Below are 13,853 nucleotides of genomic sequence, written 5' to 3'. Positions count from 1 at the left end.
ATGGCTAACAAGCATCGAACTTGTGCGGATCCCAACAAACATCGAGGAAAGCACAAATGTCGTATTACAAGCCATGGGAGCGAAAAAAATAAAAACAATTCTATGGGAATTTGGGAAAATAACTTCAATCAATTGGTTTTGTGTAAAAGGGTTACAACTTTGACCCAGGAAGTTATACAAAACATGTCAAAAGTTATCTATGGTTTGCATATCTAACCGAAAACTTAACACACTTTTAATAAGTTACACATAAAATACAACTACCAAAAATTTCATAAAAAAATTATATAATTTTTGTTCTGTTGACGGAAGATTGAAAAAAATATAATTGAAGTGGTAAAGGGGAAAAGAAACAGTTTAATTAGATATCTAGAAATGCCAGTAGAGATAAATAAAACTAATGAACAAAAAGTAGAGGCAGTGAGAGGAAAAGAGTTAAACCTATCTTTAAAGCAAATAAGTAAAAATATATTTATTTCAATCATATAGTTATTTAAGATTACAATGTACTCTAGTTATATGAATAATATATATATTGGAGCATGATATTCTTATATCGACGTACGTAAGAGTTAGAAGTCTTACATTCAATCTTGACCATTGATCAACTTGTTTTCAATGGCTCACATTATTAAAAAATTTGAGTCCTTAGATATAAACGGGATCAGCGGACAAGATTGAGAATATAACTTACACTGATGTAAAATGATCCTAACCTATATATATATATATATATATATATATAGACACACACTTTTAATTGTTCTGTTTAGATATTTTTTTAATAAAATGATGGCATAAAAATTTGAACATATAACTTCTAGAAATTGGATATTAGCAGTACTTTAATGAATTTACTTCAACCACTTCTAGTTAATAAATTTGTTTTATTTAAATATTAGCACCATTCCTATTTTGTTTCATCAAAATCTTTTAGTGACCGGTTAAGATGGCGTAATTGGCATGAAATGTTGGGTAACAAATTATTACTTAGCTGAAAATCTTGACTTTTTCTATGCCAAATATAACAAAGATGAAAGGACAAAAGGTTACTCAAGAAATATGCATGCAAACAAATATCTGATAAATTTTGATATTTGCGTATTATAATCCACACAGTTTTTTTTTTTTTTTTACATACTTTCTATTTACAAAAATAAATGTAGAAAAAAGTGTATTAAAACGTACTTCTGTATTTAATTATTTTGAAAAGAGATATAAAGGGTTTAGTGTTTGTCATTTTAAATGACATAAGTTATGTCATTTTAGGAGAAGATAGACACAAAAAATAGAAATCATGAGAGAGAGAAAGTGAGTAATTTTTTTTAATTTAAATTTTAAATAAAATATTATTTTGTATCTATCTCTCTTAAAATGACAAAATTTTATATCATTTAAAATAACAAACACTTTTCCCATAAACATGTAATAAAAATAATATGTTAAAAAGATAAATTTAGAAAAATGAAAGAATGGATGGGTGAGAGGCTGATGTGATGTCATATTGTGTGGAGAAAATTGACACTCAAACATCCTTATGCTTTACACCTCTTGCCCATAGAGTCGTGTACTAAAATCTTTATGTAAATATGGAAAACATTAATCATGGTTAACTGTGATCAAACGAAAATGTATCTTCTCATATTTTATTTAATATGATAATATTATGTGAATAAATTTAATTATAAAAAGATAAATCAATGGTGATGTTTTTGTAACTACCAATTCTAATTTTTTTTCTTATCTTATTATCATCGATTTACCTTTATATAGTTATGATTCTTCAACATATCATGATCATACATAAAAAAATATATATAAATGTATAACAATATCTGCAGAGGAGTGAATGTGGGTTAGCATTACTCATACTCAGAAAACTGAATAATGTAATTTCCAATTCCGTATAATAGACATTTTAGTATTTTGTTAAATATTAGATTAGATTATTATGTGCGTGTCTCTTATTTGAATAAGTATGAAATAGGCCGTTTCGAGAATTTATTGGCTTTAACTATTAGATTATCAGAATACAGGGCTGAGCCCATCAGAAGCCCACTGTTGGCCCAATTTCATTTTTTTTTTGAAAAGAGAGAAAAAAAAAAACATTGGCGAACCGTGGCAGTGCTCTTGTATAAATTGTGAAACACATGGTGAGAAGCAGATGCACTTCGAAAGGGTTAGGTTTAGGGAGAAACAGCAACGTACTCGGAGGTTCGTATTCTCTTATTTCCCTCCTCCCTTCGATTCTGCTTCCTATTCAATTTGATTTGGATTTTCGCTTTTCAATTTTCGATCTTTCTGGTTTCAATTCACTTGCGCTTTAATATTATCAATTCCCACTTCGATAATTCATCGAGTTTGGGTTTAAAATTCAAAATTGATTACGTAGGTTGAAATTGGATATAATGTTTCCCTTTTATTCATTATCGAGAAATCCGATTATTTGTTCATTGACGTTGAGAGAAGGGGTCCCTGTGTAATCTCTTCCTCAGTTAATTACTTAATTTCAGTTATTTTGCAGAGTTAGAAGAAATCAACAATGCCTCGCTACGGTGATAAATATGATAACACCCGCCTCTATGTGGGTCGGTTGTCTTCAAGGACACGTTCTCGTGATCTGGAGCGAGTCTTCAGCAGATATGGAAGGTAATTCCCCTTTTACTTTTGAAATCCTTATCTTTCCATCAATAAACTATGTAGAGATCTTAGTCATAGCTATTGCCCCGTACAATCTTAGCCTCTTCCGTAAAGTTGTAATTTGAATGCTACGCTCTTCATAGTTGTTTGTTTTTGCATCTTTTCCATGTTTGCTTGTGAATTCTATTGATTGAATGACTTTATTTGTACGAGTCAATCCTTTCTTTCTGGTGGCTGGCAAGTCACTTTATGGTCTAAGTTGCTTAGTTCGTGCCAATTTATGTATGGAAAACTAATTGTCATTCATCTGTTTTGTAATTGGCAAGGTAGCTAAACTAGTTATAAGTTGTGTGGGGTGTCGTCCATGTGTTTTGCTGAAACTTAGGGGATAATATACAGGTTTTTCCCAAGCTTTGTTTTGCGCTTGGATTTATATTGGTTATTCGACATGTTAATGCGTGGGAACCATATCCCCTAGGTGTCATGTTTTGACTTGAATAATCTTGTTGAAGGTTTCTGGGGGTTTTGGCTAATCCTTGGAGGTCTGTGGTGGGAGGGTGGCCTTGGTGGAATTGGTGGAAATTCCTGCCTGAGTGTTGACTTTGGCGATTCTTTCTGTAATGTTATTGCGTGTTTTTATGGAAATGGCAACAATCACAAACTGGTGTTTAGTTCGTTTTTGAGGGCCGAAGTATCATGCACTTCCCGTAGTTAAGTAATGATGGCCTTACTGTTTCTGGAAACCATTTACGCAGAGTTCGAGATGTGGATATGAAGCATGATTTCGCCTTTGTTGTAAGTTGTCATCCTTTCTCTGTCTTTGTTTATTTATTTCTTTTGACTTTGATTTTCCCTCATGCCTTTGCTCAAAGGTGGCTCCTAGTATCTGCTTGGGTGTATTCAGTTGTAGATAATGGTAAGATTTTTGTTGCTTTACTGGCTTGTTCCTTACATCTTGTGGACAGGAATTTAGCGATCCTCGAGATGCTGATGATGCAAGATATAACTTGGATGGTCGTGACGTTGATGGAAGTCGCATTGCTGTGGAATTTGCAAAAGGGGTAGGAAATTCATCCTTACAAGGTTTCTCTACATGAGATTTTTTGAAGGAAAAAAATATGAAGGGGATGTTTGTTTTGGTACAGATGTTTTGTTATACATATGCCTTTAAAAGAGTTCAGTTATTTCGTCCGATAGTGCTAGCTTGCTCAATGTATACATTTGCAATGGTGCTTTATCTTATTGTTGCAGATTGCATATGAATCCATTGGCTTTTTGCAACAACAGTTTGTATTTTTGTCATTTCTATCGTGCAACTTTTTTTTTATCGTAATCTCCTTAATTCTCACATATATTGTTTCCACTCTTTTTTCTCTTTACCTTTTTTTGTGACATTAATTTCTTATTTTTTAATTTTTTTTTTATATAATTGCAGAGGCTGTCTCTTATGTTTGCTTTATTTTGGTTTGCATTTATTACTGCGCCATTTGGTTAAATACGTTTTACATTCTGGACCCTGGCTTTTCTAATATTACTGCCATTGTTCTTAGACTTGTGAGCATTTTTTGTTAGCTTTTAATTGCTTGGTAATTTGTTTTTGTTTTATTGTGTGATTTCCTATTAATCAGGTTCCTCGTGGTTCCCGGGAATATATGGGTCGGGGTCCTCCTCCTGGATCTGGACGCTGCTTTAACTGTGGCATTGATGGCCATTGGGCTCGAGATTGTAAAGCTGGGGATTGGAAGAACAAGTGTTACCGCTGTGGGGAGAGAGGTCATATAGAAAGGAATTGCAAGAACAGTCCCAAAAAGTTGAGGTAGGCCATGTGGTAGTTTCCAAACTGGTGCTGCATTGTTTTTGATTTGCTCTTAACCTGGTTATTGCATTGGTTTCTAATGGATTTTCTGAGGTTTAAACTGATGATGTTTGACTTGTTCATGAGCAGACGAGGACATAGTTATTCGCGCTCACCAGTCAGGTCACGGTCACCTCGCCGTGGCAGAAGCCGGGATCGAAGTTACAGCCGAGACCGCAGCTACAGGTAGGATGCTTTTTTAGTCCGTAATTCTAATATGTTTGGTTCTGATTCAGTGATGCCACAAGGTTTCAATAGAATTAATTGTCTGCTACTGTTTCGGTAGACATTATTGTTCTGTAAATTCTTTGCTTGTAAGCTGAGAGCTTCTGGTGCCTTTGTCCTTGCCAGCCGATCAATATCCCCTATCAGAAGTCCGGTTCGTGAAGATAGATCAGAGTCTCCTCGCTACAGAAGCCCTCTCCCCAAAAGTAGTGCTCAGTCTTCCAAGACAAGGAAGCATAGTCCATCACCTGACCAGAGCAGCCCACTGAAGAGAGGTTACACATCTGGTAATGATAGGCTTGATGGGTCTGACTACAGTGATGGTCCTAGAGGAAAGAGTAGAAGCCCTGCAAGGGACCCTGAAGATATGGGCTATGATAGCCCTAAAATTAATGGCCGCAGCCCTAGTCGTAGCCCTAGGGAGGATGATAGGAGCCCCATTGATGATGATGATGATAACAACAACCGCCACTCACCTAGAGGCAGCGAGTCACCTTAAAATGTGTACTTTTCTGAGAAATGAACTCATTACGCGGGGTAGGATTTATCTGCTTTGGTTATCAATTGCACTTCATCTATTTGCCATAGAAACCTATGTGAAATTCATGTTTATGTTATGAAGAACGGTTTTATGTATGTTATTTTTCAGATTCTTGTTTAAACCAATGTGAATTATCGTGAGAAATTTAAGTCGAGCGTGTTTAGAATCTTTTTAACTCATAATATGGAGCTCTATTATTTATCTTTGACTCATAATTTAGTTGGATGTTACTGCTGAATAAACATAATAGTATTATGAGAAACTGATGTGTAGTTCAATGTATACATGTGAGATTGTGGCAGCCAATTAAACGTAATTCTGGTAAACTCCTTTGTTAAAGTGAATTATTGCCTGGGGTTCAAATATAATTTTCATTTGATAAAAGTCCTGTAAGCATAGCATAACACCATTGGGAGATCAAGTATTCTAAATCGTAAAATAAATATCTTTCCTGTTATCAATACATGTAGTATTAGTGAACAGTTAGAAGCAGACATGATGAACCTGCCGGGCAAAAGTAACGCTTGTTTTGCCTTGCAGGTTCCTCGGCTTATGTGTGCATTTTGTTTGGCATTTGCCATACCAAAGTCCTGTTGTGTTCATAGCTACAGCGATTTTAACAAAAACATGAATTAATTTTGGTTGTTTTTCACCAAAATTAATTTTCAAGTCTAAACACTTTGTTAGAGTTGAAGCAACAAAAACTTGATTTTTTTGTTGTTGTTGGAATAAATAATAATGAACTTTACGATGCTTGATACCAAAATTTAGCAACTTTGTTCCTTTTTAATTTCTTCTCAGCCCCAATCTCACACTTGTTTGTAGCAAATGATACAATGAAACCCATACTTTATAGATAAACATATCTAAAAGTAATCATTATTAATATCATTTAATTAATACTTAGTATATCATAATCATTTCCGATGGACATTGTTATCATACATATGTTACCATCGATCACTATCATTATCATACATTTGAGTGAATTTCAAATGGATGTAGACAGAGACGAAACGCAAACTGAAAATGAAAGTGGCATTTTGATTCAACTATAAAAAAGGAGAAAAATATATGTCCTTATAAAGTAGAGTTATTTTAGTTAAAATTATTATTTTTTATTTGAAATTTAAATTAAAAAAAAACTTCTGTTTCTCTCCCCATAAAATATAGTAGTTTTGACTATAATAATATATGGGAAAAATATTTGTAATTTTAAATGACACAAAATTATGTCATTTTTAATGAAACTACGTCGTTTTGGTGTGTTTTAACATTCTGTCTTCTCCATTTTCTTTTTATTTCTAATTTTATAAATTAGAAAAAATGACAAAACACACCAAAATGACGTAATTTTATTAAAATTGACATAACTTTGTGTCATTTAAAATTACAAACAATTTTTCCTTATATAGGGTTTAGTGTGTGTCATTTTAAATGACATAACTTTGTGTCATTTTTAATGAAATTACGTCGTTTTGGTGTGTTTTAACATTCTCTCTCCTACATAATATAATTATGTATCCTTTAAAAGGACAAACACTAATCTCAAAATAAAGAGATGAATTTTAGAAAAAGGAAGAAAGAAAAAGTTTAATTAAAAAATTAATGGATACCTCGTGTTTTTAAAATAATTATTCATAAATTTATGATTATTTTAATTTACACAACACACATACTTTTCTGGACTGGCTGCTACTTGGACCGACCACCAGGACGTTCCAGAAGGCCCATTTCTGACTTAATATGTTAGTCCATTTCATGTTCTCTTGCACACCTATATCATGTCTTCATGAGTATAACTGTATAAAACTATAAGGTCCTTATGTTATGTGGGACCCACAGAACTAGGTAGATGACGAGCTCGTCTTTGGTATATTACTAGTACATACTACTTCCATTTAAAATTTAACACATGTATTTGAGACCCCACTTTTTTCTATTACATGTCAATATTGGTATTTGTTGTTTGATTTTGATTGGAGAGATATATAAAAAATTGAGTGCATCTGTACTCTGTAGTATTGTAGAAATTTTCGTAGATGACTAGATGGCATAGAATTATGGGTGCATAATGACTCTAGACCTAGAGTCATTACTTAGAGGGATCCTTAAAAGAAGGTATCATAGTTCTTCTTACCATCCCTTTGTGTCCCTGTGCAAGTAGTCTCTCAATAAGAGAGGAGGGATCCCAAAACTTCAACATTTATTGAGGTCCAACACAATCAGACTCCATTAAAATTTTGATTCTCTCATACCTATTAAACCGCTATTATTTCCCATATGAGAAACTTATATTATCCTCATTGTTCACTATTTTTAATATTTTTAAACTTATCATATATGTATATATAGAGAGAGAAAGAGGAGAGCTTTTTGTACTCTAGTATAAGACTAAGATAAAAAGTCTTATTTCCCATCTCAGCCGTTCATTTTTGTCTATCAAACGGTTGTAATTTATTTAGAATTAATAATTAATTAATTGATATAACCCAGTGAACTATAACCGTTAGATGAATGGAAATCAACGGCTGAGATAGAAAGTAAAACTTCCTAATCTATTTACGAAAAAAAAATTTCTTAATTTTCACTGAAGTCAAAAGATTTCTTCCTAGAAATATATATAGGGAAAAATGTTTGTTATTTTAAATGACAGAAAATTATGTCATTTTAAGAGATATACAAACACAGAAAATTTGAATTTTAAATTAAAAAAAAATACTCTTTCTCTTTCCCATGATTTCTGTTTTTCTGTGTCTATCTCTCTCCTAAAATAACATAACTTGTGTCATTTAAAATAACAAACACCAAACCCATATATATATATATATATATATATATATGAGATATGATATTATTACTATCAATTAATGTTACTACCAATATCACTACCAGTTTATTTTACTGTTAGATCGATTATGTTGATCCAACGGTTCTGATTTCACTTTTTAAAAAACCTTCTTTCTTCACCCTATATTTAATACTTTATATTTTTTTCACCTTTGTATAGTTACGATTCCCCACATTTAGTGCTTGTTTGGATCCTATATTTTTTCAGTTAGTAGCTATTTATAAGTATAAGCTAGGTCAAACAGATTTTTTATAAAAGCTCTTATAATGAAAAACTCTTTTTTATAATGAAGAAAAAAATTGAAAGCTAAAAGCTCATAAGAGTAGCTTATTTTAAGGAGAGTATCCAAATAGGCTATTAACGTAAAAGCATTAAATATGGGAAATCATAACCATACAAAGATGAATATAAACATAACCGTTGGATCCACATAATCGATCGAACGGTGGAATAAACTGGTAGTGACATTGATTTTAACCATGGTAGTTAAAATTCGAATTTTACCTAAAATCGGAAGGAGGATAAGAAAATCAAAAAACATAAAATCATAACGTAAAAAAAATCAAAAAGGACACTAATTGGTAGTAACAACAGTGTAATAACAATATCCTCTCTCTATATATGTATATGTATATGTATATGTATACTTTTACTACATAAGAATTTCTTTTCAAGTGCTAGCGTATCCTGACGTAAGAAAACCAAAAAGGACACTAATTGATAATGACTCAGTTGGTGTATAAAAGCTGAGTAGGTAAGGTGAGAATATGTAGTATCATATTCAGAAGAGGTTTAAAACCTTAATACTAGATCTGTCCTGAACTCCAAATAGTCTATAGAAGATTTATGAAATTACTAGGGGGAGGGAGGGAGAAATCCATAAAAAAGAAAAGAACGAAAATTAAAAAGGACCGGGCTGGTCCATCAGAAGCCCACTATCGGCCCAATTCTTCAAAAACAAAAAACAAACTTCAATCGATGTGTGTGGCTGTGATTTTGTATAAATAGTGAAACGCATGAAGGGTGGAACCGATCCACTTTGAAAGGGTTAGGTCAAGGGAGAAACAGGGAACCACTCGAAGGTATCGACAGCTTCTCTGTTTTTGTTTCCCTTCGATTTCAATTCGATTTACTCTTTCGCTTTGGTTTCTATCGGATGTTGTGATCGTGTGTTTCTTGTCATCAATTTACTTAACCTTTATTCTTACGAATTCTCATTTAAATGATTTATCGATTTGTTTGCTTTATCTGACTCTGTGTATAAAATTGATGACTTTGTGTATAAAATTGATTACATGGTTTAAATTGGATTCATGTATGGATTCATGTATCCATTGTTGTGTAGGATCTTTATTTTTATTTTTTGATTATTTGTTATGCTCATATGATTATTATTTTCACTGCGATTGTGGAAAATGGGTCTCTTTGGGGTCACTTCCTCATTTAATTATGCAATTTCAGTCGTTTATTTTGTAGAGCTAGAAGAAATCAACAATGCCTCGCTATGGTGATAAATATGATAATACCCGCCTCTATGTGGGTCGTTTGTCTTCAAGGACACGTTCCCGTGATTTGGAGCGAGCCTTCAGCAGATACGGAAGGTATTTCCCCTTTCTTTAATCAAAATCCTTATCTTTCTATTAACAAAATATTTATTTGTTTTTGTGTCTTTTTCTTGTTTGTTCTTTTACAACATGTTTTCTTGTGAGTTCTATATGAATGACTTAGACAATCGAATTACTTTATTGTTTAAGTTGCTTAGTTTTGCCAATTTATGTATTGAAAACAATTTGTCACGTCTCCTTGATTCGTCTGTTTTTGTGAATTGGCAAGGGTACTAATTTAGTGATAAGTTGGCGAGGGGTGTCGTCCATGTGTTATCCTGAAACATAGGGGACGCTATACAGGTTTTTCCCAAGCTTTGTTTTGCGCTTGGATTTATATTGGTTGTTCGTGTTGTTATGCGTGGGAACCAAATCCCCTAGGTGTCTTATTTTAACTTTAATAATCTTGTTGAAGGTTTCTGGGGGTTTTGGCTAATCCTTGGAGGTCTGTGGTGGGAGGGTGGCCTTGGTGGAAATTCTTACGGAGTTTTGACTTTGGCGATTCTTTCTGTAATGTTATTGCGTGTTTTTATGGAAATGGCAACAGTCACAAACTGGTGTCTAGTTCGTCTTTGAGGGGCGAAGTTTTCACTTCCAGTTGTTAAGTAATGATGGCCTTTCTGTTTCTGGAAACCATTTCCGCAGAGTCCGAGATGTTGATATGAAGCATGATTTCGCCTTTGTTGTAAGTTGTCACCCTTTCTCTGTCTTTGTTTATTTGTTTCTTTTGACTTTGATTTCTCCTCATGCCTTTGCTCAAAGGTGACTTCTAGTATCTGCGTGGGGGAGTTCAGTTGTAGGTGATGGTAAGATTTTTGTGTTACTTCCCTGGCTTGTTCCTTACATCTTTTGGACAGGAATTTAGCGATCCGCGAGATGCTGACGATGCAAGGTATAACTTGGATGGTCGTGACGTTGATGGAAGTCGTATTATTGTGGAATTTGCAAAAGGGGTAAGAATTACTTCCCTTCATGACTACATAAAAAAATATTTTTTAATTTTATTATGTCATTTATATATAAAATGGGTAACACCTTTGGTACAGAGGTTCTGGGTTGATGTCTATGACTGACTGTAAAGAGTTCAGTTACTTCATCTGAATGTGTTTGCTCGATGTATATATTTGCATGGGTGTTGGATCTTATGGTTGCATATAGCGATACAATCCACTGGCATTTTGTGAGAGCAGTTTGTGTGTGTTTACTTTTTAATGAGTGGCATTTATTACTGTACTATCTTTATACTTAAATACTTTTTACATAGATATAGTAGCTTCTGGACCCTGGCATTTCTGATATTATTGCCATTGTTCTTTGAATTCTGGGCAATTTTTTGGTAGTTTTTATTGCTTGTTAATTTTGTTTTATGTCTCATATCTAATTAATCAGGGTCCTCGTGGTTCCCGTGAATATCTGGGTCGAGGCCCTGCTCCTGGATCCGGACGCTGCTTTAACTGTGGCATTGATGGCCATTGGGCTCGAGATTGCAAAGCTGGGGATTGGAAGAACAAGTGTTACCGCTGCGGTGAGAGAGGTCATATAGAAAAGAACTGCAAGAACAGTCCCAAAAAATTGAGGTAGGCCATGTTGTTGTGTTTCCAAACTGTTGCTGCATTTTGGTTGATTTGTTCCTCACATAGTTCTTGCTTTCTAATGGATTTTCCGAGCTTTAAACTGATAATGTTAATTTGACTTGTTTCAGCGGCAGACATGGACGAAGTTACTCACGCTCACCAGTGAGGTCACCTTCTCCTCGTCGTGGCAGAAGCCGGGATAGGAGTTACAGCCCAGACCGCAGCTACAGGTAGGATACTTTTAGTCCATGATTCTAGTATGTATGGTTTTGATACGGTGATGCTGCAAGGTTTCAATAGAATTGATTGTCTGCTGTTGTTTCAGTAGACATTATTTTGTTAATTATTTGCTTGTAACCTAAGCTTTGGGGGTGCCTTTGTTCATGGCAGCCGATCAAGATCCCCTGTCAGAAGAGAACGAAGCCCAGTTCCTGAAGATAGATCAAGGAGTCCTCAGCCCTCCAAGACAAGGAAGCATAGTCCATCACCTGACGAAAGCAGCCCACAGAAGAGAGGTGACACTTCTCCTGGTGATAATAGGTTGGCCACGCAACAGGATGGGTTTGATAGTGATGAGGGCACAGGTAAGAGTAGAAGCCCTGCAAGGGACCGCGATGATGATAGCCCTAAAGCTAATGGCCGCAGCCCTAGCCCTAGGGATGAGGACAGGAGCCCCATTGATGACGATGATGACAACCACCGCCATTCACAGTCACCTTAAAAAAGTACTTTTCTATAAATGTGCTCAGGACTTCGTGGCCCAGGATTTATCTGCTTTGTTTTTTAAATGCGCTCTATCGTGAATTACCTGACAATTGATTCACAAAAAAAAAAATTTCAATTGATTATCTTTGTGAAGAATTATTTTATGTTATTTTTCAAATTTCTGTTGGTTGTGCAAGCTGAACTTGAATGTGAAGTGCATGCATTTTTAAGTGTTAAACTTAACTTAAACCAATGTGAAGTATTTTTGAGAAATTGTGGGCCGGCATGATCTGAATCCTTTTAACTCAAATGTGGAGCACTAGTTTTATTTATTTATTTATAATTTATTAGTTGCAGATGTAACTAAGAGCCTGTTTGGATCTTCTTATTTTTAAGCTAGAAACTATTTATAAGCTAAAGCTAAAAATAAGATTTTAAAAAAGAAGCTAAAAGCTGTTTGGTAATTACATAAAAAATTTAGCTTAAAAATTATTTAAAAGTACATGTTTTAAGAAAATTATTTCTTTCTATTTTTATAACTCTTCATTTAAAAGAAAAGCATACAATTCAAGAAAAATAGATAAGAGTTTAAAAAAAAGCTCCTCCTAGGAGCTTTTAGTTTTCAGCTTTTTTCTTCTTTATAAAAAAAGAGTTTTTCATTATAAGAGTTTTTTTCAAAACCTATTTGGCCTAGCTTATGCTTATAAGTAGTTTCTAGTTTAAAAAAGAGAGCATCTAAATAGGCACTAAATCATCGTAACAGAGACTGATTATTCCAGTTTTAAGTAAACCTGCGAGATTTTGTAAGCAATTTTAATTCAGTCATGATAGTCTTAGTTAATAGAGTAAATTGAATAAACTGTCTAGGAGTTTGATACAACCTTTATTTGATGAAATCCTAAAATAATTGCACAAGTGTTGGTAAACAGTTTGAGTTGTAGCCCATTTGCATCGGCTTATAAAAAAAGTCTTTTTTATGGCTTCTTTATTTTAAAAGTACTTTTTATAAAAGCTATAGTTATTTAGATTTTTAAAAAAATATTTGATTTTTGAAAAAAAATATTTGACTTTTGACTTATGCTTCTTTTAGAAGCTGAAATTTTTAACTTCCGAAAAAAAGTAAATTTTCGACTTTTTTTGTGACTTCTACTTTTTTTAAAAGCATGCATCTAAACAGATTTTTTTCGAGAAATACTTTTTTTCTTAAAAAAAATAATAACTTTTGAAGAAAATGGACTCTTAGCTTTATTTGTCCAAGCCGTTACTTAGTCATTGTTTTCAAGCTCGCTCCGCTATGAAAAGGAATAGTAGGACAATTTCCATTGCTCAGTCTGCTATGAAAAGGAATGGCAGGACATGTTCCATTTTCCCAAGCGAGAGATTCACAAATCTTTTATACAGAATAGACTCTTCATCGTAGTTTCTTCGGACCATTAGGTTTGACAGCTAGTGCCATTTCAATGAGAAACAAAAAACGATTCCAGGGGGCATTCTGCTTTGCCAACTAGCAGCTATTGAAATTCTATACATATTGAATCCGTGATAGAGAAACTCCAAACTGTCTTGAAAACAATTTTTAAGCATCAATTTTTAAACAAATTCTATATATTTAACAGTTTTTTTTTTTCCGCTTTCTAGTCAACAAGAACTGGTAATCAATGTCCTTACTAAGACCATATTCAACTTTGACATCCTTTTGAATTACCAGAGATATTGGTTTAAGAGTTGTTATTCCTTCTATCTTAATCATGTAATCTCACTCCACCACATCACAATTTTCAACTTCAAAAGTGTTTCCTACGATCTCCAGAAAGACTTACGAATTTATCAAAGCAAAAAGTGCTCGGTACACAGGTAT

At 33.6% G+C, this 13,853-nt stretch overlaps 2 protein-coding genes across 9 annotated transcripts; both read left to right on the top strand.

The window, feature by feature from the left end:
- The first annotated feature begins 2,169 nt into the window (after positions 1-2,169).
- LOC133309820 (serine/arginine-rich splicing factor RS2Z33-like) lies at positions 2,170-5,443 on the top strand. Of its 3 annotated transcripts, none has more exons than XM_061510657.1 (7): positions 2,170-2,214; positions 2,525-2,649; positions 3,396-3,435; positions 3,606-3,701; positions 4,269-4,456; positions 4,586-4,681; positions 4,847-5,443. In XM_061510657.1, exons 2-7 carry the CDS (start codon positions 2,543-2,545, stop codon positions 5,217-5,219), a joined length of 900 nt encoding a protein of 299 aa, XP_061366641.1. In that variant the 5' UTR covers positions 2,170-2,214; positions 2,525-2,542; the 3' UTR covers positions 5,220-5,443. The 3 variants fall into 3 exon arrangements, with proteins under 3 accessions (XP_061366641.1, XP_061366642.1, XP_061366643.1); XM_061510658.1 differs by having other exon boundaries at positions 2,176-2,214; positions 2,514-2,649; XM_061510659.1 differs by having other exon boundaries at positions 2,200-2,214; positions 3,153-3,435.
- Positions 5,444-9,135: 3,692 nt separating this feature from the next.
- Positions 9,136-12,241, top strand: LOC133309816 (serine/arginine-rich splicing factor RS2Z32-like). 6 transcript variants are annotated; one of them, XM_061510647.1, is made up of 7 exons: positions 9,136-9,194; positions 9,589-9,713; positions 10,362-10,401; positions 10,574-10,669; positions 11,106-11,293; positions 11,419-11,520; positions 11,681-12,241. In XM_061510647.1, the coding sequence occupies exons 2-7, from the start codon at positions 9,607-9,609 to the stop codon at positions 12,009-12,011; spliced, it is 864 nt and encodes a 287-aa protein (XP_061366631.1). In that variant the 5' UTR covers positions 9,136-9,194; positions 9,589-9,606; the 3' UTR covers positions 12,012-12,241. The 6 variants fall into 6 exon arrangements, with proteins under 6 accessions (XP_061366631.1, XP_061366632.1, XP_061366636.1 ...); XM_061510648.1 differs by having other exon boundaries at positions 9,140-9,194; positions 9,574-9,713; XM_061510652.1 differs by lacking the exon at positions 9,136-9,194 and adding an exon at positions 9,946-10,019 and having other exon boundaries at positions 9,579-9,713; positions 10,132-10,401; positions 11,681-12,239.
- The last annotated feature ends 1,612 nt before the right edge of the window (positions 12,242-13,853 follow it).

The sequence above is a fragment of the Gastrolobium bilobum genome, unplaced genomic scaffold, assembly GCF_033153095.1.
Source record: "Gastrolobium bilobum isolate Gb01-03AN ecotype WA unplaced genomic scaffold, APGP_CSIRO_Gbil_v1 utg850, whole genome shotgun sequence".
Lineage (NCBI taxonomy): Eukaryota > Viridiplantae > Streptophyta > Magnoliopsida > Fabales > Fabaceae > Gastrolobium > Gastrolobium bilobum.
This window is presented reverse-complemented; position numbering and strand designations above follow the sequence as displayed.

Excerpts from the sequence above, each read along its gene's own strand:
- LOC133309820 (XM_061510657.1), top strand. The coding sequence starts at position 2,543 with ATGCCTCGCTACGGTGATAAATATGATAACACCCGCCTCTATGTGGGT. Across the intron at positions 2,650-3,395 it reads GTCTTCAGCAGATATGGAAG|AGTTCGAGATGTGGATATGA; the intron begins GTAATTCCCCTT and ends CCATTTACGCAG. Across the intron at positions 3,436-3,605 it reads AGCATGATTTCGCCTTTGTT|GAATTTAGCGATCCTCGAGA; the intron begins GTAAGTTGTCAT and ends TCTTGTGGACAG.
- LOC133309816 (XM_061510647.1), top strand. The coding sequence starts at position 9,607 with ATGCCTCGCTATGGTGATAAATATGATAATACCCGCCTCTATGTGGGT. Across the intron at positions 10,402-10,573 it reads AGCATGATTTCGCCTTTGTT|GAATTTAGCGATCCGCGAGA; the intron begins GTAAGTTGTCAC and ends TCTTTTGGACAG. Across the intron at positions 10,670-11,105 it reads TTGTGGAATTTGCAAAAGGG|GGTCCTCGTGGTTCCCGTGA; the intron begins GTAAGAATTACT and ends CTAATTAATCAG.